At 46.2% G+C, this 26,896-nt stretch overlaps 1 protein-coding gene across 1 annotated transcript in view; it reads left to right on the top strand.

Moving 5' to 3' along the window:
• The window catches only part of LOC147223795 (IgGFc-binding protein-like), a 47,039-nt gene extending 23,835 nt beyond the window's left edge, over window positions 1–23,204 (top strand). Inside the window, exons 37-78 of the mRNA XM_086166196.1 lie at window positions 544–737; window positions 857–998; window positions 1,286–1,530; window positions 1,650–1,798; window positions 1,944–2,072; window positions 2,386–2,524; window positions 2,675–2,816; window positions 3,120–3,313; window positions 3,427–3,565; window positions 6,013–6,129; window positions 6,285–6,409; window positions 7,063–7,208; window positions 7,728–7,871; window positions 10,509–10,616; window positions 11,355–11,524; window positions 11,693–11,895; window positions 12,547–12,691; window positions 13,126–13,373; window positions 13,786–13,963; window positions 14,084–14,192; window positions 14,588–14,682; window positions 14,756–14,932; window positions 15,031–15,239; window positions 15,318–15,462; window positions 15,708–15,805; window positions 15,912–16,058; window positions 16,147–16,311; window positions 16,470–16,597; window positions 16,912–17,183; window positions 17,268–17,476; window positions 17,919–18,063; window positions 18,149–18,396; window positions 18,469–18,598; window positions 18,685–18,886; window positions 19,298–19,459; window positions 19,564–19,694; window positions 19,915–20,117; window positions 20,203–20,338; window positions 20,974–21,120; window positions 21,231–21,324; window positions 22,798–22,841; window positions 22,966–23,204. Of these exons, the coding sequence (XP_086022322.1) occupies window positions 544–737; window positions 857–998; window positions 1,286–1,530; window positions 1,650–1,798; window positions 1,944–2,072; window positions 2,386–2,524; window positions 2,675–2,816; window positions 3,120–3,313; window positions 3,427–3,565; window positions 6,013–6,129; window positions 6,285–6,409; window positions 7,063–7,208; window positions 7,728–7,871; window positions 10,509–10,616; window positions 11,355–11,524; window positions 11,693–11,895; window positions 12,547–12,691; window positions 13,126–13,373; window positions 13,786–13,963; window positions 14,084–14,192; window positions 14,588–14,682; window positions 14,756–14,932; window positions 15,031–15,239; window positions 15,318–15,462; window positions 15,708–15,805; window positions 15,912–16,058; window positions 16,147–16,311; window positions 16,470–16,597; window positions 16,912–17,183; window positions 17,268–17,476; window positions 17,919–18,063; window positions 18,149–18,396; window positions 18,469–18,598; window positions 18,685–18,886; window positions 19,298–19,459; window positions 19,564–19,694; window positions 19,915–20,117; window positions 20,203–20,338; window positions 20,974–21,120; window positions 21,231–21,324; window positions 22,798–22,841; window positions 22,966–23,018 (6,506 nt within the window). The 3' untranslated portion in view covers window positions 23,019–23,204. The remainder of the gene's footprint in view (window positions 1–543; window positions 738–856; window positions 999–1,285; window positions 1,531–1,649; window positions 1,799–1,943; window positions 2,073–2,385; window positions 2,525–2,674; window positions 2,817–3,119; window positions 3,314–3,426; window positions 3,566–6,012; window positions 6,130–6,284; window positions 6,410–7,062; window positions 7,209–7,727; window positions 7,872–10,508; window positions 10,617–11,354; window positions 11,525–11,692; window positions 11,896–12,546; window positions 12,692–13,125; window positions 13,374–13,785; window positions 13,964–14,083; window positions 14,193–14,587; window positions 14,683–14,755; window positions 14,933–15,030; window positions 15,240–15,317; window positions 15,463–15,707; window positions 15,806–15,911; window positions 16,059–16,146; window positions 16,312–16,469; window positions 16,598–16,911; window positions 17,184–17,267; window positions 17,477–17,918; window positions 18,064–18,148; window positions 18,397–18,468; window positions 18,599–18,684; window positions 18,887–19,297; window positions 19,460–19,563; window positions 19,695–19,914; window positions 20,118–20,202; window positions 20,339–20,973; window positions 21,121–21,230; window positions 21,325–22,797; window positions 22,842–22,965) is intronic.
• The last annotated feature ends 3,692 nt before the right edge of the window (window positions 23,205–26,896 follow it).

Below are 26,896 nucleotides of genomic sequence, written 5' to 3'. Positions count from 1 at the left end.
AAAACTTCTCTGGGCAACGTCACAGTGGCTGCGGACTAACTTAGCCACAACAGTCTCTGGTTGCTGGTTCAAGTCATGCCTGACCAGGTTGCCATGCTCAGCCACCAAGAATGGGCTGGCCTTGTCCATCCCCATACCCGTCTCCAGAAGGGGTAGCCAAGTCCTCCCGATATTTGAAAGATATTCTGTGGGCTCATAAAGTCAGATATCAAAGTGCTTCCTGATAAATGTATTAATCTGAATACAAATCAGTTGACCTATAAGTATGGTTGCTTTGAAAACTTCACTTGGCATGTACTCGGGGTTTGCAAATTCACCTTGTTCATCCTGACAATGTTCCGACCTATGACCCATCTCTACAGTACCAACAACACCTGAACCAACACCAACAATGCCGACTACACCAAGACCAACAACGACTCCAACGCCGAGTATGACACTGTACATTACATGATAATTCAATTTCTTCTTTTTCATCGTCTTCAGAATTTCATCTTTGCTTTTTTTAAATCATCCAATTCCCCTCTGTTTTGTCCCCTATAGAACCATGCCCTCCCAATTCTGAGTATATAGAATGTGGTCCAGCTTGTATCCCCACCTGTCAGGAACCCTCCAGCAATTGCACCGGCTCCTGCATCAGCGGCTGCTTCTGTAAGCCAGGCTATGTATTCAAGGGACCACACTGTGTGCCGCTGGAGAAATGTGGCTGCCTGGATGACAAGAACAACTATTATGAGGTTGGATATCACAGTCAGCATTACACCAGGATCAGGATCTGAGGAAATACAGGGGCCGTAACCTTTGTACCTCTCATGACATTCCGCCAAACATTGATCCCAACTATGTTTCCTTTCAGCCTGGAGAGATTGTGTATGGAGATGGCTGCTCAACCCTGTGTCGCTGTGCAGGGAACTACACTTTGGAATGTGTTGACAACTCGTGTGACCCCACGGAAGAGTGTCGTGAGATCAACGGTGTTGCAGGCTGCTACCCCAAAGGTAAATGACCAGAACTTGTGCTGCTTACTTCAGAAAAACGTGTCAGCAACGCACCCCTGAAGGAAAATTGGTAAAAACTGTGCCAATTGACATGTCCTCTTTACATTTAGTACTCAGAACTATGAGAGTACAGGACATACAACAATACGACTCTAACCGTGAGATGTTTAGCTACTTTAGATGGGTCCATACTCGTAGGATTTATCTATGCTGCATATCAGGGATTGGCATTTGGTTTGAGCTTTCTCGTGCCTGTTGTGACGGACGTTGTTTTTTCTTTGCTACAGGTACATCCTCATGCATAGCGTCCGGTGACCCCCACTACACCACCTTTGATAAACGCAAGTACAACTTCATGGGCAACTGCAGTTATTTGATGTCCAAGCCGTGCAATGCTACGGCTTTGCCGCACTTTGAAGTCCACGCTGACAACGAAAACCGCTACAACAGGCCCACCATCTCCTATGTAAAGGCCGTACATGTCAATGTATACAATGTGAGGGTCTCCCTCCTGAAAGGAGGCACTGTGCAGGTGAGCGCAGGAGCATTGCCAGTCTTCAACTTGATCAGGAAACCGTTTGCCATTACCCATCAATGGATACATATGGGAGTCTTACGGGTGAACGGTTGTAAAATGTTCTCTTTCAACAGGTGAATGGGGCCAATGTAAACCTACCGATCACTCCTGCCCCTGGTGTGTCTGTCTTCAAGTCAGGAAAGCACTACACGGTGTCCCTGAACTTTGGTGTGACTGTTCGCTATGATGGAAACCATTTTATGGACGTCAAAGTCATTAAAGAGTGAGTGTGGACTGAATGAGCCGTGAATCGCGTGTGCTCTCAAAACATTCTCACTCCACAGAATGGTATTTCTCCTTTGGACCTTTTCGTGAAATAAGGCCTGCACCTGGAACTGAGACTGTTTTTGCATTTTTGCAACCTGTAGCTATAAGGGCACACTGTGTGGACTGTGTGGGGATTATGACGGAGATGTCAAAGACGACTTCCGTAAACCAGGCGGCTCATTGACCAGCGATCCGAATGAATTTGGACACAGCTGGAACACTGATCCAGAGTGAGTACTCAAAGACTTGACAAAAACAAGACAAGATTGACAAAATACAGCAATGATCAAGAGGCAGTGTGGTATGACAGGTGACCCAAATACAGAAAAAAAACACTGATATGTCTTGAAATCTTTATGAAAGATTATATATACACTCACTTTGAAACTGGGACCGGCTGTGTGAGAGAGAGGCTCAAGGTGGAGGTGGGACTAGATCAGGGATCAGCTCTGCCTCTGGAGTAGCCGAAAGGAAAAGAAGAAGACAATTACAAGGGACATGGCTGGAAGCGGGTCTGACTTCTCTCACTGTCTATGTCCACAGATGCAATAAGAAGCCAAACACCACTATCCCTGGATGTGATGAAGACGAGCAGGAGCTTTATGAGAGCCGCGGATTCTGTGGAATCATATTGGACAAAAAAGGACCCTTCGCTACATGTCACCGTAAAGTCAACCCCAATGTATGTCTCCCAGCGCACAGGATAATATACACTCATACAATTGTCTCGACAGGACATAAGATGTTGTGTGGTACAGAAGTGGGACACAATGACCTCTTTGACAGATTGTAATCAACCAACACGCAAACTAAACTATACCTGTCTCTCCAGAATTACTTCAAGGATTGTGTCTTTGACCTGTGTGAGCTGGATGGAGCTAAGCCCATTCTGTGTGAAGCTATTGAGGCCTATGTCAATGAGTGTCAGGAACGTGGAGTCAACATCGGACCCTGGAGGAATGAGACCTTCTGCCGTAAGTCATGGATGAATGGATTGATAGAAGAAGTTGTCTATCTCTTTGTGTTTTGTTGGGAATCATCGAAGGAGTTTGGACCTACAGAGTTCTGACCACTTGAATCAAACTCATTGGGCTTCTCCTCTGTAGTGTTGGTCATATACGAGGGGGAACACAGCAGCTTTACCACGATCAGAAGTCTCTGCTCAAAATTGTTAAGAAGGGACCCTTTGTTTTCAGTACAAATCACTTCTGGCCACAAGCCTAACGTGAGGATAAATGCAGCACATTTCTAACTTCTACCTTCCATTCTACCCACAGCTTTGCCCTGCCCCCCCAACAGTCACTATGAGCCCTGTGCAGACCCCTGCCAGGAGACGTGTTCTGGGAAACCTCCATCCTGCAGTGGCCCGTGCACTGAAGCTTGCGTTTGTGATCCCGGCTACATCCTGAGTGCTGGAAAATGTGTCAAAAAGAGTTCATGTGGCTGCCAAAAGGATGGCCAGTACTATGAAGTACGCCAAAGTGGATTACTACAGCTATCTGCACATCTTCACTCCATAGTTTGATAAAAGTCTCACTCAAGTTGTTGTTCTACTCAAACTTTTTGTGTGTGTTTGTGTCTCAGCAAGGAGAAGAATTCTTTGTGGGAAATTGCACTCTCAAGTGTAAATGTGACGCACCATTGCTTACCTGTACGCCCTCAGAATGCCCACCAATGCATGAGTGTAAAATCCAGAATGGAGAGCTGGGCTGCTATCCCAGTGGTAGGTGCACATTCACTACACTACATGTACCTAGCCCACCTACAAACATACACCCCTTGGAATGAGGACGTGCAGAGAAAGTGGTTAGCAAAGACGAAGTGGGATACTGACTGAAGAGAACAGACAGGAGTACAGGGAGGCACAATGTGAGGTAAAGATAGAGGTAGCAAAAGCAAAAAGAAAGGGCATACAATTACTTTTTTCCTCGGATGGACAGTGAAGAGGGAAAGAATGAATGGTCCTCATGATATACCAATGGAGGTGTGGAAGTGTCAAGGAGAGGCAGTGGTAGATTTTCTGACTCGATGATTCACAGGGCCTTAGAGAGTGAGAAGATGCCTGAAGAATGGAGATGAAGTGTTATGGTACATATTTTTAAGAATAAAGGGGATGTGCAGAGGTGTGGCAACTCTGCAGGGATAAACTTGATGATCCACACAATGAAGTTATGGGAAAGAGTAGTGGACTCCAGACTGAGAGCAGAGGTCAGCATTTGTGAACAGCAGTATGGCTTCATGCCTAGAAAGAGTATTACAGATGCAATAGTTGTGTTGAGAATGCTAGTAGAAAAGTACAGAGAAGGCCAGAGGGAGCTGCATTGTGTTTTTGTGGACCTTGAAAAAGCATATGACAGGGTGCCAAGACAGGAGGTCTGTTATTGTATGAGGAATTCTGGAGTGGCAGAGAAGTATGTTAAACTGGTGCAGGACATGTATGTTAGCTGTGAGACAGTGGTACGGTGTGCTGTAGGGGTAACAGAGAAGTTCAAGGTGGAGGTGGGACTCCATCAGAGATCAAGCCTGAGCCTCTTCTTGTTCGCAGTGGTGATGGACAGGCTGACAGGTGAGGTATGACAGGAATCTCCATGGACTATGATGTTTGCAGATGACATTGTGATCTGTAGTGAGAGCAGAAAACTGATAGAGGAAAATCTAGAGAGGTGGAGGTATGCTCTGGAAAGGAGAGTAATGAAAGTTAGTCGCAGCAAGACAGAATTATGTGTGTGAATGAGAGGAACTCAGGTGGAACAGTGAGTCTACAAGGAGTGGAGATCAAGAAGCTGGAGGATTTCAGGTACTTAGGGTCAACAGTCCAGAGCAATGGAGAGTGTGGAAAAGAGGTGAAGAGACGGATCCAAGCAGGGTGGAATGGTTGGAGAAAAGTGTCGGGGGTACTATATGATAGAAGACAATCAGCCAGGATGAAAGGAAAGGTATACAAGACAGTGGTGAGACCAGGGATGCTGTATGGCCTAGAAACAGTTGCAATGACCAAAAGACAGGAGGCAGAACAAGAGGTTGCAGAGATGAAGATGTTGAGGTTCTCTTTGGGAGTGACCAGGATGAATAGATGTTTTGGAGTGAAGGTCAGAGAAGCCAGACTGAGATGGTTGGGTCATATACAAAGGAGGGATAGAGAATATATTGGTAGACAGATGCTGGAATTGGAGCTGCCAGGCAAGAGGTCTCAAGGAAGACCAAAGAGAAGATTTATGGATGTCGTGAGAGAGGATGTGAAGATAGTTGGTGTGAGAGAGGAGGATACAGAGAATAGGCTTAGATGGAGAAAGTTTTGATTCGCTGTGGCAACCCCTGAAGGGAAAAGCCGAAAGAAGAAGAAGACTAGCGTCTTTATAGTCTGATCCAGTCTGATCACAACAACAGCATCCTGTTGTCTTCTGTGGCTTTTGATTTCTATGTTAGCCAATGGGTGCTAACGGCAGGTTCCAGACAGCTAAATGGGTGAGGAGTCAGACCCACAGTGGGCAGCACAGAAAGGGTAGTTTTGAAAGGCTTACAAAGTTCAATTCCAAACTGTATGTTTACACACCGCTCTCATGAACCATCTTTGCACAAGTACAACACAAGTGAACTACCATTTTTGGTCAAAGCACATCTTGTCAGAAAAGTCAGAAAGTACACCTGAGCTTGCAAAGATACTAATGTATCTATTAGCAACATGTTTGTTAATTCTAGCAAAGTACATTGATGCAGAAATACTGTTGCAGGAATCCGTAATCTATCTGGCAGGGAAACACTAACAAGCTACATTGATTGTAGAGTCAGAACTGTAACACATACCTAGTCCATTCTTGTTGACAACAACACCTCTTGGCTCCAGTGGTGGAGTATGCTGGTCAATCGTCCACAGCTGAGATAAGATCATGCTTACAGTACCGGTAGCTAATATTGTTTGAAATCAATAGGCTAATTATCAGTTTAGCAGAATGACTTGCAATGTCACTCATTTGATATCAATGCAAGTTAGGTGGCTCAGACAGGACACCAGAGCATCAGAGGTCAGAGCTTAGCAAACAAAATAGCATGTTTCCTTTGGCCTGCTGCTCCAAGACACGATACCTGTTTGACTTTAGCTGCTTTGGAGTAAAAATTTTCATCTTTCTCGCTCATGTTCTGTATCTCTTTTCTCTATATTGTCGTCGCTAGGCTCTCAGGACTGCGTGGTGTCTGGAGATCCCCACTACAACACCTTTGACAAAAACTTCTATAGCTTCATGGGCACGTGCACCTACACCCTGGCCAGAACCTGCAGGAACAGCACAGGTTGTCACACATCACTCGATTCCCTCCTCACATGGTAGAGGGAGCTCAGGAAAAATTCAGAGAATTAGTTGGACTGACCTGATGTTTAATATTTAGATTTTGTTTTACCAGAATTGAATGTAAGTATTTGTGTCTGGGTTGTGTTCTTTGTTCAGGACCCTGGTTCTCAGTGGAGGGTAAGAACGAGGAGCGAGGACCATCGGGTGTCTCCTACTTGAGAAAGCTCTACGTCACGGTCAACGAAGTGACTGTGACCCTGATGAAGGCCAGGAGGACGTTGGTATGCATGTACTTAGACGCGTGCACACACACACACACACCAGCTGTATCACATTCTCCAAGCCAGGCTTAATCCCTTTGGCTTTAATTCCAACATGTCTCCACCTATTTATATGATCTTTGCGTTCTCCTGCTTTTCCCTCTCCTTGAATATTACCCCTGTAATCTTCAGCTTCATCTTCCTCCTCTGCCTCCTCATCACTCCAAGCTCATGGTGATCCATCCACAAATTGAACTTTTTGTTTCTTTTTTTTATCTTGATTAGGCGCCCGAATCTATAGGATATAGGGTATGAAAATCAATCCTAACCCTAGGGTTATAACATAGTTTTCTCTTGAGAAAAAAACATTTAGAAGTCTGAATTATACTTTGAGCCTTTAACCAGAAAGCAGGGAGAGAGAGATCTTTCTTCATTTTCCCTTTTACCATTTTGAGCTTCCACGTTTGAGCAGAGCACAGAACACTTTCAGATATCTGTAGGTTTTCTGCAACCCATCCAACCATCTTGGGCAAACTGAGCCACACACCAGTGCCAGATTGTGTGTGTGTATCGTATACACCTTACACATTCTATCCTGTTCTCACGGAGGTCTAGATCTTCTGCAGGGACAAATGAGGGTCGGGTTCTAACCCTGCTACATTGTCATCCTTCAGGTGAACGGGCGTCGGGTGGCCCTGCCCCACTCCCCTTCCCCGGATGTCTCGCTCAGTCTTGCTGGTGGTTACATCACCTTGCAGACACCCTTTGGCCTCCAGGTGCGCTGGGATGGAAACCATTACGCCCAGATCACAGTTCCCAGGTTGGTTCCAACACCTTCCGTGTTTGTTTCCCATTGTTTCCCTTTGAGATATTCGGCATGTCACCTGGACCTCCACAGACCGCATAAGAAGTTGAGACACAGATGTCTCTGGAAAAAAACACTTAGAAGTAAAGTCTCCCCAGAACCAATTTATGTTTCTACCTCAAATATAATACTCATGAGGCACCTCATTGGAATTATCTCTACTGAATCTACTCCAAAGCAATCCCTTCCTGGAGTTTCCGTTGACCTGATTAAAGAGGTGACTTGCAGGAGAAAAGCTGCAGGAATCAACCAATGCATCTTTGCAAGATGTAGCTCAAAGGTCTTGTGAATGTGTGTGACTTCTAAAATAAATCCTCCTTGCATATGATAGATGAGACCCTGCTGATGCGGGACCGAGACAGACTTTGTCGAATTCCATCTAAAAGGCCAAAACAGTATCCGGCCTTTTAAGTCGTCTTAAGACGTCCATCCTCCTCTGTTAATCCATGATTCTCTCCACCGCCACCTGTCCAGCTCCTACCACAGCCAGATGTGTGGCCTCTGCGGCAACTATGACGGGAACCCGGACAATGATTTCACCAAACCAGATGGAACTCTGGTGGAAAACTTCAACGACTTCTGCAACAGCTGGCAGACAGAGGAGGATGAGGACGAACAGTGAGTTCCAGCATGTTTTGTCCAGATTTTTTTTTTTTTTTTTTGGGGGGGGGGGGGGTGACCTGGACTATCATATCCACGTAATGGACTCTGCAGATGGAGGGAAAACCCTGGCATTCATGACATTCATAACATTAATGAATCTTTGTAAAATCCTATTATGTTTGGAAATTGTACATCACGTACAAATTGCAAACAAGCCAACCTCCCCTGAGACTAGCCTTAATCTTCACTGCCCTTCAATCGTCTGCTAATCCCCTGGATTAAGTTATTGATGGATCAATAAAACATCAGATGATCTTGAGCAAAAATGGAAAAAACACACACATCCACTGCCAACTTGGGGAAGCGTGCTGAATAAAAAAGGACTAAACAAAGGTTTGAAAAATATTTGGTGGCTCCAAAGCAAAGATAATTTCATTTTATTTTTATTATTTTAGTATGACATTTTATGCATGACTGTATAAATATTAGAAGCATTTGTTTTATTTTGGGCCCTTTCTAGGAACAATATGAAGAGAAGGTAATATAAAATTATATATCTAAAAAGAGGCGCCTTGTGTCACCACTATTCCCAAAGTACGAACATAGATACCAACTCAAGGTTATTGTGTTTAATTTGTTGACAGACAGCAGCTGTAATGAATTGCATGATCAAAACCCAGTGGCGGGCCGTGCAATTTACACCTAGGCCTTCAGTAGTGCCCCGAATCAAGCCACCCCCAAATTATTAGTTTATGGCTATAAAAAAACATCTTATTTTGCAGAAATGCAGTATAAAGAGAGGTGCATCGCAGATAGATAACTCGTGTAGTGTTAAAATTTGGTCACGGGAGCGCATCATGTGACGACAAAGAGATGACCAACTCTGTACTCTTCCACTGACGCTCCCAGCACCCCAAGTGCCAAAAATTCTAAGAGTGCGTAAAACAAGTCCTTATAAGGAAATAAACCCTACCGTTGAGGCGATGGTATAAAATGACCGCGGCCCCTTGATTGGGGGCCAGAACCTCCTCACCTGCACATCCGCTGGACCCGTCTCAGCGGGTGTCCAGAGAGGCTGAACAATCCTCCCAGGTTGACGTTCATTCTGGCCCAGGATATTTCGTGAGTGTATTTCCTGACTTTGAATAAACCATTCTTGCTTGATCACTTCCTGAACACACCGGGACAACAAAAGTCTGGTCCCCATGGCGGAAGCCACAAAAACGGACAGTAGCCACAATAAATGCCTTTCTATCAAACAGCTGCAACACATAAAAAGCACCAATAATAACCTGATAAACTAACAGTATTATTTAGGAAAATAGCAGCATTTTACTCACCGAAATTCTGATCATTTGTAGACAAAATCCATCCTCCTTTCTTTCCTCAAATGGAGTTCTATTATTCTGTGGTACAGATTATCCGTGCACTTCGGCTCCAAGCACTTCCAGCAAAACAATTGTCAGTGTACCCCGGAGCCTGTGAGCCAGGGGTACCGGCCGTAGTTCATGGCTTGAAAATGTCAGACAAATCCTTTTCCTGGTTGTGACAGGTTCACTAGCTTAGGAGTTGCCCAACCTTTCTTTATTATGTCCAGCATTTCTTCAAAAAGAAAAACGCTTAAACTATACATTAGTAACTAAATCCATTTCTTCTCTTCCTACAGCCATTGTGGGTTGAAAAAAACAATATCAAATAAACACAACTATATTTCTGTTCGGAGCTCGCTAGTACGCTTCTCCTAGCTAATACACTTGTCCACTCTGTGACTATGCAATCAGAGGGTGTGAATACGCTGACGTTGCGGAGGCCTGCTAGAAGGCTTTGATGTCAACAACTAAAAATCTGATTGGTTGAAGCAACAGCACCATCAACACTAATTGTTTTTGCGTAAAGGGCTTGCAGAACCGATTGTGCCCCCCCCATTAGGCATGCACTTCCATGGACTACAATGTTTAAAGATGACATTGTGATCTGTAGTGAGAGCATTGAAAAGGCGGAAGACCATCTCGAGAGGTATAGGTATGCTCTAGAAAGGAGAGGAATGAAGGTTGAAGATACAATACGTGTGAATGAGAAGGACAAAAGTGGAACGGAGAGGCTACAGGGAGTGGAGATGAAGAGGGTGGAGGAGTCCAGGTACCTCTGGTCAACAGTCCAGAGTAACAGTGAGGTTGGAGATGAGGTGGAGACAGCAGAGTTGGAGACACTGAGGAGAAGACAGGGGCTACGGCCAGACAGAGCAGAGTTGAAGATGTGGAGGTTCTTGTTAGGCATGAGAAGGATGGAGAGAATCAGGAATGAGTCCATCAGAGTTACAGCACATATCATGGAGATTAAGTCAGACTGACAAGGTTAGGACATGGCCAGAGGAGGGATGGTGAAGATCTGGGTAGAAGGGTAGAGCTGCCAGGTCAAAGGTCTCGAAGAAGACCAGACAGGAGGTTTAAGGATCGAAAAGGGAACATGAACTTAGTTGGTGCAGAGAGGGTTAGATTGAGGCAGATAATTGGCTATGGTGACCCCTGAAAGGAAGAGCTGAAAGGAAAAGAAGTAGAACAGCGTGTCTAGGATGCATATGGGTTCATACTTAATTGATTTTTTTTCTTTCTTGTCAAAAACACAACAAACAAGTATGATGTGTTCCACCAGATGCTCCCCTGGCACCAAGCCTGACCCCGACTGTGACCCCCTACTCAAGCCCGAGGTGGAGAAACCAGATAAATGCGGCAAAATCAAAGATCCCATGGGACCCTTCAGGTGAGATCATCCATAGCTGCTTCACAACTCATGTCCGGTAAACCTGGACTGATTCATGTAAAGACGGAGGTGTGTGTGTGTGTGTGTGTGTGTGTGTGTGTGTGTGTGTGTGTGTGTGTGTGTGTGTGTGTGTGTGTGCGTGTAGATGTAATTGTGAGTTTCAGCACTAACGTTACCCTTTTACAAGGCAACACCCTGTCCTGAGCCATGTCAGCACTTACTTATCAAACTACAAGTGAGATGTCAGAGATGTACTCAGAATACCACCGCAGTACATCAAGAATACTTGAAGAACTTCAGAAATGTGCAGTACCTGCAAAAAAAAACAAACTGTAAAAAGATTATTTCCTAGATGGTAATGAATCTGTAAAATAGCTAACTGGCTTGTTTGCAATGGCTGTTTAGCAAGCGGGGCAAAAAATTGAGATGATGCTATTGTTTTCATCTGGTCTCCCTTAGCTGGTAGTGTTTTCGTGTTTGTTAGTAGTGGGGACTTTCAGAGTATTCCCTTTTCTGATGAGATTATTGGACTGCAATCCACCTTTGCCACCTACCCTTCATTTTTCTGCTGGTGATACAGTACAGCAGAATTAAGGATCTCCCGAGGTACATGTAGCATTGGCTCTCCAAAGGATGACCCATGCTTGTCTAGAAGGACATGATAACTTTAAGAACGCTGCATTTTCAGACCTCATGCAGACCTCAACCCTCTGCCCTTTCTCATCCCAATTGGTCTAGGGAGTGTATCAACTTGGTTGATCCTGCCCCCTACTTCCAGAGCTGCATCTACGACATGTGCCAGTTCAACGGCCTGCAGCACGTGCTTTGTGACCAGCTACAAGCATACACTGACGCCTGCCAGAGCGCCGGGGCCAGAGTCCACCAGTGGAGGACCTCACACTTCTGTCGTGAGTCTTTAAGAGTCCCACACCTTCTGTTCATGAAAAAGTTCCAATGTTCAGCAAGATACCAAGTGACAAGGCTCAGTCTCTCTCTCCCTGTCTTTTTCAACATTAAATCCCAATCCCTCTCCAACTTTCTTTATCTTCCTCCCCCCTCTTCATCCCTCTATGTAGCCTTGGGTTGTCCTCCCAACAGCTCGTACTCCTTGTGTGTGAGTTCCTGTCCAGAGACATGCCTGGGAGTGCTCGGGCCGGCTGGCTGCGAGGACGTTTGCGTGGAGGGCTGCAAGTGCAACCCGGGCTTCGTCCTCAGCGACAGCAAGTGTGTGGCGCTAAAAGACTGTGGCTGCATAGACTCCAGCGGGAGCTACCACCCTGTAAGCGGCTCTAAGTCAATCAATCAACACTTGTCGGAATGAAGTCATCTATGACATTGATATTCATCTATTGACTTGCAAATGAGAAATAGATGTTTGCAAACCCGGACTCTTATTGAAATCAACCCAGATGTAACTTAAATTAGTCTACACAGAAAACAATTAAACATCTGAGGTATTGATTTTCATTATTGAAAACAACCATTCAGGACAAAAACAGTTTCCCACGGCCTGATTTCAGTGACTCCCAAAGATTGTAACTGGACTCATTGGTGAAAAAGTAACGGTTGTCAGTATTTTTGACTCCCATAATAGCATAAATTTTGTTTCACCATCATTAAACACCAGAATCAGCAGCACACCATAATTAACCGTCACCTGTGGGCAAATATTTAACATAGAAATAATAGGGATCCCAAATTGATCAATGTGGAGCACATCAATTTAACACAGCCACCAGTTTTACTGCAGCCTCAAGGATACCCCCCCTGGCCTTTGGGCATTTTCTATGTTAAAAAACCCATGTTTTTTGCTGATCAAAAGCACAGTAGGATCTATAGTTTATACTTTATAGTTAGGATCTATTGTTTATCTGAAATATTATCTGTGTGTGTGTGTGTGTGTGTGTGTGTGTGTGTGTGTGTGTGTCAGGCTGGTGATGAGTGGTACGTTGAGGGATGCAGTCAGAAATGCTCTTGCCATGGTGGTGGTTCGATCCACTGTCACAACAGCAGCTGCGATCCAGGCTCTGAGGTCTGCCAGCTGCATGACGGGGAGTACCAGTGCCGTCCTCTTGGTACGTCATAGTTTATTACGGACAGCAACAAATCAGCGGGATTGGTTTGTAGCTCATTGTTGCCTCAAACAACTGGACTAATGGAGGTTTCAGATTTTCCCTATTGCAACTGACTTTGGGTTAAACAATAAAATGTAAGCACTTATTGCTGTGCATTACCCAATATGGACACCCATACTGGTGCTACCGGTAATTGCGCCCATTTCCTTTAGAGGGGCAAAACTAATTATTTTAAAAGTTTTAAAACAGTTTTTCAAGTTTATCCAACCACACTTAATGCCTACGACAAGGTAGCATGTGTTAGCTAGTGTGTGTAATTGGCAGGCAAGGTTAGAGGATCTTGCTTATCGTACTCATATTACCCTCTGTGTTCTGGAAGCTCCAGTGGTTTGTATTTAAGGTACCTGACTCTTCCTGTTTTTGAACCACATCAGGAAACGGTATTTGCTCGGTGTCTGGTGACCCCCACTACACCACATTCGACAAACGAACACACAACTACATGGGAGCGTGCTCCTACACCCTTACGAAGCCCTGCAATGTCTCCGCCGGCACGCCGCACTTCAGGGTGGACACCCAGAATGAGCACAGAGGAAGCAACAAGAAGGTTTCCTACGTCAAGGCAGTCGTGGTCAACGTCAGCAATGTGACCGTCATCCTGGGCAAAGGCCGCAGAGTCCAGGTGTGGTACCTGAAAAAAAAAATGCAGTTGTAGATTTCCCTAAGCCAAGAGTTCCCTCAACCAACCCCACCCTGTTCTAGGAACGACTTATCTTCCACATTATCTGTGAGAAACCAAGAGAGGCAAAGGTGTTTTTGTTGTGCTGTTTTAACATGTGGTGGGAGTGGTGGTGCCGGGTTTCAATGTCTCACCTCCCAGTCCTTAGGTTATAGTCCTGTGGTCAGCTGGGTTCATGAAGGCTCCGTGTTCTACCTCAGCCTGTATGGGTTGTCTTTGGTCTGTAGAAGAAGGATGGAGAACATGAAGAGAACACACTGCATTAGGAGAAAACTAACCCATCTAATTTCTTCTCTTGTTTCCTTGCTCTTGCTCTGTAATTTAAAAATTCACTCTGTGTTGGTCTTCCTCATAGGTCAACGGGGCTCGGATCATCCCACCTGTCACCTCCATCAGTGAGATTCAGGTCTACTTGAGCGGCAAGTTTGTTGTCCTGGAGACGTCCTTCGGCCTGAGGGTGCGTTTCGACGGCAATCACCATGCCGATGTCACCATGCCGGTTTCCTACAGCGGCCAACTTTGTGGAATGTGTGGTGAGAGCCAGCAATGTTTGACCATCACCAAGAAATTATCCACTGAGGGTCAGGGATCTTCATGATTCCAGACTTTTTCAAAACCCAAACATTCTGAACACCTTCCTGTCATCACTACAGGAAATTTCAATGGGAATCCAAAGGACGACAACCTGAAACCAGACAATACTCCTGCCGCCAACACCAATGAGCTTGGAGACAGCTGGCAGGTTCCAGACCCACGTCCCGAGTGAGTCCAGCAGCAGAACCTTCAGCTTTGGGATACAGACCACATTCACATTATTGACCTGATTACTTTAAATGATAGGGGTGCAAGTGCCTCAATGCCACTCAGGTGTGTGGCGTTAATCGCTGCAAGGAACTTCTGAGTCTGGATGGATGGATGTGACGAATGAGAATGTGTGTTTAAGCTGTTTTATCCCCAAATCCAGCTTTTCTGTTGGATGATGGACATTTACGGATATTACTTTTCAATCCAGTACTGTAGACTGTCATGCAACTGGGATACTTTGGGGCATCTTTGGGGATCAGGTGGATTCAACACCATACTCTTGGACACACAGATTCAGGCTTGTTTACATTTAGTCATCACATTATTCCAACCATGTTTTCCACCTCTCCCAGTTGTACCAACGGTGGTGAACCAGGGACCTGCGACAAGGAAATTGAGGAGGATGCCAAGAAGCCCACCAGTTGCGGCATGATTATTGACCCCAATGGTAAACACAGTCACTGGCACCACAGGCATTCCAGTTGGCTGATAAAAAATCAAATCCAAATAATCTGTCTCAGGCGTCTTCAAGCCCTGCCACGCTATTGTGCCCCCCGGCCCCTACTTCGGAAACTGCATCTATGACATGTGCGCCACTGGAGGCGAGACGGTGGCACTATGCCAAGCCATAGAGAGCTACGCTGACATCTGCGCTGCAGCAGGAGTTAACATCACCTGGAGGAGCCACACCTTCTGTTGTGAGTACACTTGTGGGTGTCTTTTCAAAGTTCTGTTTTCTCACTTTAACTGAAAACCCTTCTTTCCCCAATGCCTGCCTCGCCGACACCCGGTCCAGCTCTAAAATGTCCTCCGGGCAGTCAGTACTCCCCGTGTGGCCCTGCCTGCCCACAGCCCAGCTGCCAGGACCCCGCGGGCCCTGGTGGCTCCTGCAACAAGCCCTGCGTGGAGGGCTGCTTCTGCAAGGAAGGCCTGGTACTCAGTGGAGACAGATGTGTCCCAATCGGTGAATGTGGCTGCACTGATGAGGATGGAAAGTACTGGCCGGTACGTTTGGGACGCCCACTTTCCTTTTATGCAATACATACACCAAAAGATTAACACTGTGTGTGTGCGTGTATGGAGGTCGGAGACACATGGTTCCCAGAGACGGACTGCTCAGTGCGCTGCAAGTGTAACTCCAGTCGCAATGTGATCTGTGAGCCCTGGCAGTGCAGCCCCGCCCAGGAATGCAAGGTGGAGGAGGGGGTACTGGACTGCCACTCTACAGGTAGAGCACACTCAGCACACACTTTGACTTATAACATGTAAGATGATGGTCACATCAAGGGGCATGTTAAAATACACAGTTGCCCAGAAAATATCACAGTATTTCCGTTTTGTGACTCAGATGACTGCAAACTCTGCAAACAAGATGGACTTCTAGCACTTTGTAACGCTGCTGTCATTCCCTTTTGGTCTTTTTTGTTTATTTTTGTCCACCTGTCTGGTTGAGTGACTCCTTCCCTCCATCAGGTAAAGGAGTGTGCCATGTCTCTGGAGATCCTCACTACTACACATTTGACGGCATAATGCACACCTTCATGGGCACATGTACTTACACGCTGGTAGAGGTATGGCTTCTGTTTGACCGCTTGCTAAAGACTGAGGGAAACTAGCAATAACTAGCTGACAGAATCCAGCTGTCGGCCAATTCTAAAACATGGCAACTCTCTCAAGGTGTGTGATGCCGAAAAGGTGACTCCGTTCAGGATAGTGGCTAAGAATGAGGAGCGCGGTCAACCCATGGCCTCCTATGTCCGCTCTGTCAAGGTCTTCCTTTCCCATGACACAGTGGTGGAGCTGCAGAAGGGTCGCAGGGTTCTGGTGAGAAATAGATTCTGTTCCTCTGAAGTGAAACAGTAGCTAGTTTGTGGCTGTTACTGATACCTGCGATGCCTCCATCTCGCCACAGTTGAACAAAAGACGGGTGCGAACCCCAGTGTCTCTTGACGTAGCCGGAGCCAAGGTGATAACCAGTGGCTCCTATACATTGCTGGACACTAATTTTGGTCTTCAGGTAAAGTTTGATGGAGTCCATCACCTGGAGATCACCGTGCCCGGAGAGTACTTCAACAAGGTGGGAAGACTTAAAAGGTTTCATGTTAATCTGAGGCTGTTTAACATCCAATAGTATTTGGACTTTCAACCACAAGAACGGTTGTACATTATCCCAATGCGGAAACTTCTTGCTATTCCATGCGCTGTGATGAAATACTGTCACCTTCTGTTTTCCAGTTGTGTGGCATGTGTGGCAACTATAACCAAAACGCATCTGACGACAACCTGATGCCCAATAAGAAGCCAGCAAAGGACGTGATTGAACTGGGCAACAGCTGGAAGTCAGAAGGAGACAGTGACCCTGGGTGAGTAGGCCTCCACCCTCAGCTCACAACACCCAAAGAGACAGCATGCGCCATGAAAATTCATGTGTACAATATGGTAAATGAGTTCTCATGGTACTGCATATTCAAAGTGCATTCAAAGACTAAGACAGGAGTTCTAACATCCATCACACCATCATGCAGCTCTTCAGCATCTCTGTAAAATGGAGATCAGCTGCTGACAGATCAAAACTAGGGATCCAGAAGTTCTGAGAGAACCACAGTCACAGAGTAAAGAAAGGACAGGGCATGTATGCACTCACGTGATACGAGAAGGTACCATTCCCTCTCTGCAGCTGCCAGCCTGACACTCGGCCGGATATCCATCCCAACTGCACTGCAGAAGAGGAAAAGCTTTATGAGTCTCGCTGCGCCGAGGCCATCCTCTCCGACCGCTTCAAACCCTGCCACTCTCTGGTCCCTCCCAAGGCCTTCTTGGGCAACTGCATCTACGACATGTGCGAGTACAACGGAATGGAGGCGACACTGTGCGACAACGTGGAGGCGTATGCCCAGGCCTGTCAGAGCTCTGGGGTCACCGTGAGCTGGAGGAACAGCACCTTCTGTCGTAAGTGTTTGCCGCTCAAGTTGAGAAAATGTTGGGAGGGAAAAATGTTCAAGCTTACCATTTGGCACTCCTCCCTCCCTGCAGCCATGCCCTGCCCTCCAAATAGCCACTACTCAGTCTGCACTCCACCCTGCCCTCCCACCTGCTCCGACCTCTTCCCCCTCTCCTGCCACTTGCCCTCCACCACCTGTGTGGAGGGCTGCCAGTGCAATGCTGGCTTTGTCCTCAGCGATGGCAAGTGTGTTCGACTGGATAAGTGCGGCTGCCTTGACTCAGACGGAGAGTACCACGATGTAAGTGATTCTTGAGCATGAGGTATTCATGGGAAAGAATGAACTGTGAAGGAGTAAAAATACTTCATCCAGAGAGTTAAATAACATTCTCTGGATTTTATATCAAATCTGTCCTACCACTACTTTGATGAATGAATATCTTCTTGAGTAATCCAAAGGGGTTTTATCCCAAAGCATGACAGAAAAGGATCTGAACACACATGATACACAAGGTGTCACACTTGAACATGTCATGGCCACAGTACCAAGCAATTTAGTATACTGTGGCAGCAGAACCAAGGACAAGGGGAAGTATTAACTGTCAAGAGGTTGAAAGCAGTGAATTTAGACGTGTCCCTCTTGGAGGAAAGTTCTGAAAGTGCCTTGGCAGTGCCTGGCGGCACTGAAGCACAGGTCCCTTCACATGTCAATGTCCTTACGTCTGTGTGTGATGTGTTTACAGGTGGGAGACTCGTGGCTGACAGCCAAATGTGCCAAGTCTTGTACTTGTACACTCGGTGGTTCTTCTACATGCAAAGACCACAGTTGCGACTCCAACTCGGTTTGCAGCCTGGACAAATATGGAGACCTCTACTGCCAACCCCAAAGTGAGTCTTCAAATGCATACACCCTTTAGCCAGGTGACGGAAAAGCCCTGTTTTGATTTCCTGTTTTGATTTCCCTCTCCTTTAGAGTTCGACAAGTGCACCATCTCCGGGGATCCTCATCACCGAACATTCGATGGCTTCACCCATCACTTCCAGGGGCCTTACACCTACGTCCTGGTTCGGGACCAGAGCCAAAAGAACTCCAAAGTGCCTCTGCTGGTGAGGGGGAAGAACATCAGGCGTGGAGGGAACCGCAGGGTGTCATTCTTGGATCAGATGTACATCGATGTTTATGGAGTCAACGTCCGGTTCCTGCAGAGGAGGGTTGTCCTGGTATGTTGAGACTCTTGTTACTTCTGGTACTGTCTTGTCTGGAACACTGCAGTAACACTGTATCTCCTCTAGGTGGACGGGGAGCGCGTGACACCTCCTCTCAACCCTGTTGAAGGTCTGAGCATCACAATGAACTCCAGGCAGGTCCAGCTCACCACTGACTTTGGACTCACTGTGCGATTTGACGGCAAAATTCGTGGAGGTAAAACACAAAGGCATCTGCCCTCACTAAATGCCTTCTTTTTTATCCACGATCTAATTCTACTCCTTGTCATTTGTGCACATCAGAAATCATTCTGCCCAGCACCTACAAGAACTCTGTCGGAGGCCTGTGTGGGAACTATGATGGAAACCGAAGAAACGAGTACATGAAACCCGATGGCACCATCGTCAGGAACTTGAATGCATTTGGGGAAAGCTGGAGGGTCACTGACCGCCAGCTGGACGTCATAAGGGTCCATGACCGTCCTCATGCAGCCCATGTCCACCGGTGAGGTCACATCCCAGATCACCTCTCTATACTCACTGTGGACGGTAAATGGTACAAGGAAGTGAATTGATGATTCACCCTTTAAGGCCTACTTTTCCACTAACTACCAACCTATGTTTTTTGAGGGTTTTAACCAAACATTTTAAAGGCACTGTTTGGACAAAAAAGCATTTACTGTACATATTTACTAATAAGTTGAAAAATTTTTCTGTGTAATATCTTCCTGTGTAAATATCTCAATATGTTACAAACAGACGACTGCAGCTTAAAGACAGGTGAGCCTATATATGTCCTTCTTATTTTTTCTTCAAATTTAGTGGATGCGGCTTATATTCAGGTGCGCTCAATAGTGTGAAAATTTAGGTGCAAGTCGACAAGGTTCCTGCTTTGAAATCCCCTGTCTCTCTGCAGGCGAGAGGTGGAGACAGATCCCGATTCAGGATTCGAGACATCAGACTGTTCTCAGTCTCAGCTGGATAACTACTTAAGCGTGTCTCAGTGTGGCGCCCTGTCCGACCCCAAAGGGCTGTTTGCTGCCTGCCACGCAACCCTGGCACCAGAAACCTACAAGGAGTGAGTCACCTCCAAAACAGCTGCACCTGAACACAGTATCTGTGTGGCATTTTGTAAACCGGCTGCCTGTGCAGTGCTTAGTATGTGTGTGTCTGTCTCTGCAGCGACTGCGTATTCGACCTGTGCGCTGAGCGCGGCAACGCAGGGCTGCGCTGCGCGAGCTACGAGGCATATGCCGTAGCCTGTCAGGAGGCAGGAGTTGCACTGGGATCGTGGAGGAAGGAGCTGGACTGCAGTAAGACACGCAAACACAGTACCAACAATACCGAGGGGCAAAGAAGGGGGGTGAATGGTTGCATGTCCCTATATGTAGCCTTGTGACCAACTGACAACCAGTCCATGGTTAACCCTGCCTCTCATCGAGTGACAGCTGGGATTGGCTCCAGCATGCCCGCACACCCTTTAACTGAGCTCTTTCATAATGATGATGGCTGCATTTGCATCTTTCTTGCCAGTCCTCCTCTGTGGCAACAACAGCATCTACTCGCCCTGCATGTCGCCTTGCCCCGCCTCCTGCGCCGACCTGGCTGCACCCTCAGAGTGCGACTCCCCCTCCTGCATGGAGGGATGCCAGTGTGCCGCCGGCTACGTCATGAGTGAGGGAACATGTGTGCCATACACGGAGTGCGGCTGCACCTTCCTGAGCAGATACTACCCTGTACGTGCACAGCCCTATGTGTGTTTATGTGTGTGTGTGTGCACGCGCACATTGACTCACTCCACCATTTCCCTCCATCCCTCAGCTGAAGGAGAACTTTGTGACAGAGGACTGTTCTCAGTCGTGCGAATGCACAAGCACCGGTGCCGTCTGCCAACCGAAGAGCTGCCAGGAGGGCTTTGTGTGTGCCGTCTACAATTTGAAGCGTGACTGCTTCAGAGGTGTGTGTGTGTATGTGTGTGTGTGTCAGTGCTGTTGTTACCTCTCAGGGACTCTTTCTGGTGTAACATCGAGGGTGGTCAGTGCAACGTTCTTGCAAAGATGCATGGGTTTAAGAAGCATACAACTTTAGGGTGTACGTTTTTTTTTGGGAAGATGTTTATCATGACACAGGGTGACCACTGGGATTCACTGTTCAGCATCACTCCTGGGGGATCTTCTCATTTTGAATCCTCAAAGTACACTAGTCCCAGACAAGACTCACTGTCGCCCCCTAAGTAAGGTGGTGGTATTATAAGACAAAGCCTTTGAGATGATGGGTTGTTGTCTGCACGTCACCTCACAGCCAGGAGACCCTTACAACTGGGCTCTATCTGTAAGGGGTCTCTATGTTCTCCCCTTCCTGCAATGTTTCTCTCCATGTTCTCCCAGAGTTCTCCATCCATTTAGGTGGACTGTTCTGTGACATTCACAACTACTTCCAGGACTAAACTTTGTTAGCTTTGGTTTTACCTCAGTCACAGTTGGGTTCTCTCAATGTCCTCCTGCTTGGGTTCTCGCAGGCATAAATAAAGAGTATCAAAGCTGATATGATCCTCATCCCTCTGCGGTGGAAACATCTTGTTCTGTGTTCCAGCGAGTCCCTGCCTGAGTTCTCCCTGTCAGAACGGTGGAACATGCAAGGAGACCAGCAACAACACCTACAACTGTCAGTGCGCAGAGGGCTTCCAGGGCTTGAACTGCGAGGTGGAGATAACAGGGGATGGCGGGAGCGGAGGCCTGGGTAAGACCGGTTGAACCTTAGAACACTCCAGGGTCTGTGGAGAACATGCATCAATGTCCTCTTCTGATGGACCAGGGCTGCTCTTTCAAGCTTCTCCTCCATCTCTACAGAGACTAAATGGATCATCGTGATTGTGGTGCTGACATCTGCTGCTGTCATCGCCTTGGTGGTGGCCGCCGTGTGCCTCTGCAAGAACAAGTCAAAGTGAGTCCCTGTGTGTGTGTGTGTGTGTGTGTGTGTGTGTGTGTATGTGTGTGACACCTCAACCCCCCAGTCTGGACTGGAGTGCCTATGAAGTTCTGCCTTCTTCAAGGTCCTGAAGCACCTTCTTCATAAATGACCAACTTGGTCATTGGTGGATCTTGGTGCGGACCCTTAGCCTGGCTGTGATCACGCCTCAAGGCAACAGTGACACACTACTTTCACATGAGCGCACGTACACACGCACACATTTGTACAGAATGTAAATGAAGAAAAAAACTGGGGGAAACAAGTCCAGCCGTCAGTCAACCTCAATGGGTGTGGATTCACACGGACATGGATGATGTCCCGCCCCTGCCTACTGATGCCATCCTCATGCCCTTGTCTCCAGCAGGCTGGACAACCGCAGTGACCTGCTTGGACAGTCGGCGCCACGTTGTGTTCACACCGAGCCCCAAGCTGACTAAAATCCCGGCGGCGTTCCGTTTGAACACACCGCCGGCACAGCACTGCTGGGATCAAGCCAAAAAAAAAAACAACTCAGCACGCTATTCTGGTTCCACCTGGCCAAACCAAACCCCAAATTCAGGTCTTAAAACGCTTCAGTGTCTGAGCCTGGAAAGCGTGCTGACCTTCTTTGGCGCTGTAAATTCCCGATCATTCGCCTGCGTGTGTGCTGCTGCCACTGGGCAGAAATACTTTACACCGAGGGCTTCAAAACAGCCTGAATGTGTTATTACACGTTAATTAAAAGTTAAGCCCAGATGATTCTCCTGGAGTCATTTACTGACAGTGATACTATTATTAATATTTATCAACTAATCCTTTAAACACAGTATTTAGCCTTAATAACCAGTAATACCTGTCTGTTATTAGCAGACCAAATCCGATAGCAAGCCTTAAGTTAAGGTTAGCGAATGCGTTATTCAAGTTTGCTAATGTTTAACGTATGAGACTTGGTGGTGATTAAATTACGCCCCAAATCACAACAGCAAATAACAGCTAACAGCACAATTGATTTTGTTAAGCATCATTAATGCTTACTAGAACATTCAGCTAGCATCATTTGTAAATGAGCACTGGGCTAACTTGTGTTAACTTGTGATTGACAGTTGAGTTTGTTTTTGTACGCTCTTTGTAAAGTATTCCCTGTCGTCTTTATATTTCTGCTTATGTGCGAGTGTGTGCGTGTGTGTGTGTGTTAATTTGCTCTGCCCTGCCATTGTCCGGCCTGCCTGCCAACCTAGGGACACCTAAGAAAAGACGTCTCGTTTTCATTCCAGGTCGCACCGTTATGTAATTCAGAAGCGACGATCGTTTCCCAGTGGGTGAGCGAAAAACTACCAGTTCGTCACTTTACGGCAGGGAGGGTGGGAGGGATGTTGACTGTCCGACTCTCTGTCCTCACTCTCGACGCCACCTGGTGGCACCGGTTGGATGTGTCAGCTCTCTTACCTGCAGCTTTTTCCTCCGCAGGAAAACCAAGACGGCCGCCGGCAAGATGGACATGAAATCAACAGGTGAAAACAGCTCATTATGTGGTTTATTGTGAATTAATTAACATCCTAAGTGATAGCCAACCATGAATTAATTAATATAAAATATTATCATTAATAATGATTAACACATCCATTCCTCTTCTAGTCATTCCCTACCAAAACATAGAGGAGAGGACAGACAAGACAACCCCCATGTGATGAAGAGCTGGAACGTGCACACCTGCTCAAAAAACACGAATAGAGGCGGTGTTTCCTGTACATTTTAAATGTTGTGTTCTTAACTTATGCTTTGTTTCAAAATGTAAAAAGAATGTGATGACAGGATGGAGGATGGTGATGGAGGAGTGAAGGGCAAGTCCAGCTTCTCCTCCGGTTCAACCCTATCAAAATAAAGGTCTGGTCCAGTTGCCAAAAATGTAACGGGGCCGGTGTCGCCTCTTTCAAGTGAAACTCCTACATTGTAATAAAAATAATATAAAATAAAAATTTGTCAGTTTGTAGTTTTATATCTAATCATTATCCCTGACCCAGTACAGGAAACATTTATTTATTTGCTGTTTTTGATGAGTCTTAATGAACTATAAACATATTATTTTTAAATTGTGCTTTCAACCAAAAGTACTTTATTCAAAATGATCCCATTTATTATCCAACCTTGTTTATTACAGCGTTATCACCACTTATACAGTCTTCTTCTTCTCCCTTCGGCTTTTCCCTTCAGGGGTCGCCACAGCGAATCAGCTTTCTCCATCTAACCCTATTCTCTGACACCAACCTCTCTCACACCAACTACCTTCATATCCTCTCTCACTAAGTCCATAAATCTTCTCTTTGGTCTTCCTCGAGACCTCCTGCCTGGCAGCTCCAATTCCAGCATCCGTCTACCAATATATTCACTATCTCTTCTCTGTACATGACCCAACCATCTCAGTCTGGCTTATCTGACCTTCTCTCCAAAACATCTAACATGCGCTGTCCCTCTGATGGACTCATTCCTGATCTTATCCATCCTGGTCACTCCCAAAGAGAACCTCAACATCTTCATCTCTGCGACCTCTTGCTCTACCTTCTGTCTTTTGGTCATTGTAACTGTTTCCAGTCCATACAGCATCGCTGGTCTCATCACTGTCTTGTACACCTTTCCTTGTAATCACCACTTATACGGTAATAGAACCAAATGCAACCTCACGGGAACAAGCAAATGTTCTCCTTGTGTCGGTCCCAAGCCCGGAAAAATGCAGAGGACGGTTGTATCAGGAAGGGATCACATCTACGACTACCATACCCAACTGGTCGACACCCGGGTTAGCAACGACCACCATTGGTGCGAGTGATTTCCAGGGTACCACTGGAAATTGGGGTAGTGGGACGAGGAAGGAGAGGAGGAAGGCGTGTTCAGCAGCAGAACGAGAAGAGGAAAGGCTAGAGTCTGCGACTGAGAGTAGAGACTTTGAATATTGGGACGACAGGAAAAGCTGGAGAGTTGGATGACATGATGCAGAGAAGGAAGGTGGATATACTGTGTGTCCTGGAGATCAGATGGAAAAGCAGCAAGGTGAGGGGCTTAGGAGGAGGTCATGATCCTGGTACTGACCGGAAGAAATGGAGTAGGAGAAATGATGATTGAATGATTGGATCAATGAATGTGGGAGCTCAAACAGAAGATTATTTCATTATTGGAGCTACTTGAGAATTTTCCTGAGCTGAATGACACAGATTGGCTTTGTGATTTAGCCTTTACTGTGGATATACTGACACACATGAATGAGTTGGATGTGAAGCTACAAGGAAAAAAACAGTTTGCGCATGAAATGCGAGCAAACATAAGAGCCTTCAAAACCGAGCTGGTTTTATTTTCAAAGCAAATGTCAGACGAGGCTGATATGTACTGTTAACAAATGTGTTTTTTTTTTTTCTATCTGTGTTGTATCTTGTGCTGACCCGGCCAATCTGTCAAATTTCAAGATTCATTGCGGCCCCTGACCCAAAAAGTTAAGCCCACCCCTGTTCTAGACCCCTGCCGTACCTGGCATGGTGCAACCTGGTTGGCTGATGGTGAGAGAAGCTCTGCGACCGGCCCAGGCTTTGTCTTTCAAGCAGTGGTGGATGAATACATTTTAATATTAATATATTAATATATAAATATTCCTGCTTTTTTCTTCAAAATACTCCAACGGCTTGTTTTTTTGGGGAACCTGCTTGGTCTCCAAGTGACAAAGCAGTTTTAAAGGTTTCATGGCCTCATTGGAGAGCCGGCCGCATATTATGCAGCGCGGGCTTTGTGCATGGGATTCACAATAAATCCATATTTTAAGTAAGTCTCCTGGTATGGTCTGTTAAATGCAGCTTTCTTTTCCTTAGTGGTCACAGGCTCTTCATCTTTGCAAACAACAAAGACGTCTGTTTTTTACTCATTTTGCTAGCTTGTGGGTTTATTATCAGCATTAATGTATCAAATGACCGAGGCAAGCATCTTAACAAGCATCAAGAGTGAGTCATAGCGGTTGTAGCCATTTTTCAAAATAAAACAATAAAATTTTGTTCAGACTCAGATGATAAATAAAACTGAAATATTGTAAATTATTTATTCTTTCTGTATGGCCAGTTCCCAGACATCTCGAACCGGTACCGTTCCACAACACGGGGGTTGGGGACGGCTGCTCTTGAACTTATCACCCCAAAACCTTTCAGAAGCCCGCTAGTTAATGACTTCCTGCTCTTTGCTCTAGTGCCACTTCAAAGAGCCTAAGAAGACGTTCTTTCCCACCAAACCTGCAAAAGTCGGGGCACTTATGAAATTTCAAGAAAGTGTCTGCACAACCGCAGGTTCCTAATGGATGAAACCAATTCATTTGCTCCCTCCTGTTGGTCAGGGTTTGACTCACAAATAGCTCAAAGTGCCTTCGAACCCCACTCGAACTTGAATCAACTAACATCCTGATCCACCGTTGGATAACTCAGCTTTTCAAACATGAATCAGAAGCGGTGAGTCATAAGGGGAGCATTGAGCTGAGAGGCTCTCAAAGCAAACGCACTTCCTGTTCTCCTACCTCAAATAGTCCCGTCCGGAGGATCTGGAAGGCAACGGAGAAGGAGACGGTGGAGCCCTTCCTGCAACGCCCCAGGTTGTTGACTGGGGACTGGCAGACCACCGCCCTCGTTCGTGGGTCCCGCTGACCTCTGGCTTCAGCTGGGGTAAAGATGGACAGAAACAAAAGCAAATCACCCTAAAGCCTGCTGCTCCACATTTTGGGGAAGTCAAGGCAGAATAATGAACATTCAAATGAGCCAGTTGTTCCCCTCTAAAATTAGAAGCCGCTTTCTTGTTGGGATATTCTTAGTACACTGTGGGTGTTTACTGCCAGTTAGCTTTATCAACAGCGTCGGCACTCTGGCAGCTCTGGTTTTGCACAAAGGATAAGCATAGGATGAGCTCTCAGGCCATGTGCCCACAAACTGACCTGAAAAACAAAATGTGTTCATATTGTAGCGGGGGGGGGGGGGGGGGGGGGGGGGGGGCAGGCTGAGCCCCCGAATCTTTTGTTGCTACAGTGACCTTTGGGAACCTCATAAAGTTCTGGGTTAAAGAACCATGTCATACATGTCCTGCACCACCCTGACATACTTATCTGCCACTACAGACTCCAGATTTTTGTGCTAAAATCCACTGTTTTACATGAAAAAAGCATGCCACCATGATCGACTTGTAATTGATTAATCTGGTGATTATTTACTTTAGTGTTTTGTTTGGTTCAGAATTGTCAGAAAGAAGTGAAAAATGTTAAACAGTGTTTTCCATTCCTCATCCACATTACTTAATAATCGTCAATCATTCTTGAGTGATTGTCAAAGATTAGACTAACGCATTTCCTTCTTTGCAGCAAGCAGCGACAAATACAACTTTACAGTTATAATTTAACTGGCGCTGTGTCCACAGGAAAGTGAGGTGACACATCTTCATCTGACAGAGTCTGATACTAGGACTTTAGGAGGTCAGCCAAGATGACAGGGAAGTCAAGATAAAACTGATGAATGAAATAAGAAAATATGCTTAAGTAAAAAAATATGCTTAAGGT

This window comes from Fistularia commersonii, chromosome 19 (assembly GCF_037954325.1).
Source record: "Fistularia commersonii isolate RoL2024-O1a breed Wild chromosome 19, RoL_Fcom_v1.0, whole genome shotgun sequence".
In the NCBI taxonomy this organism is placed as follows: domain Eukaryota; kingdom Metazoa; phylum Chordata; class Actinopteri; order Syngnathiformes; family Fistulariidae; genus Fistularia; species Fistularia commersonii.
Note: the sequence above shows the minus strand (reverse complement) of the source record. Positions and strands in the feature narration are given on the sequence as shown.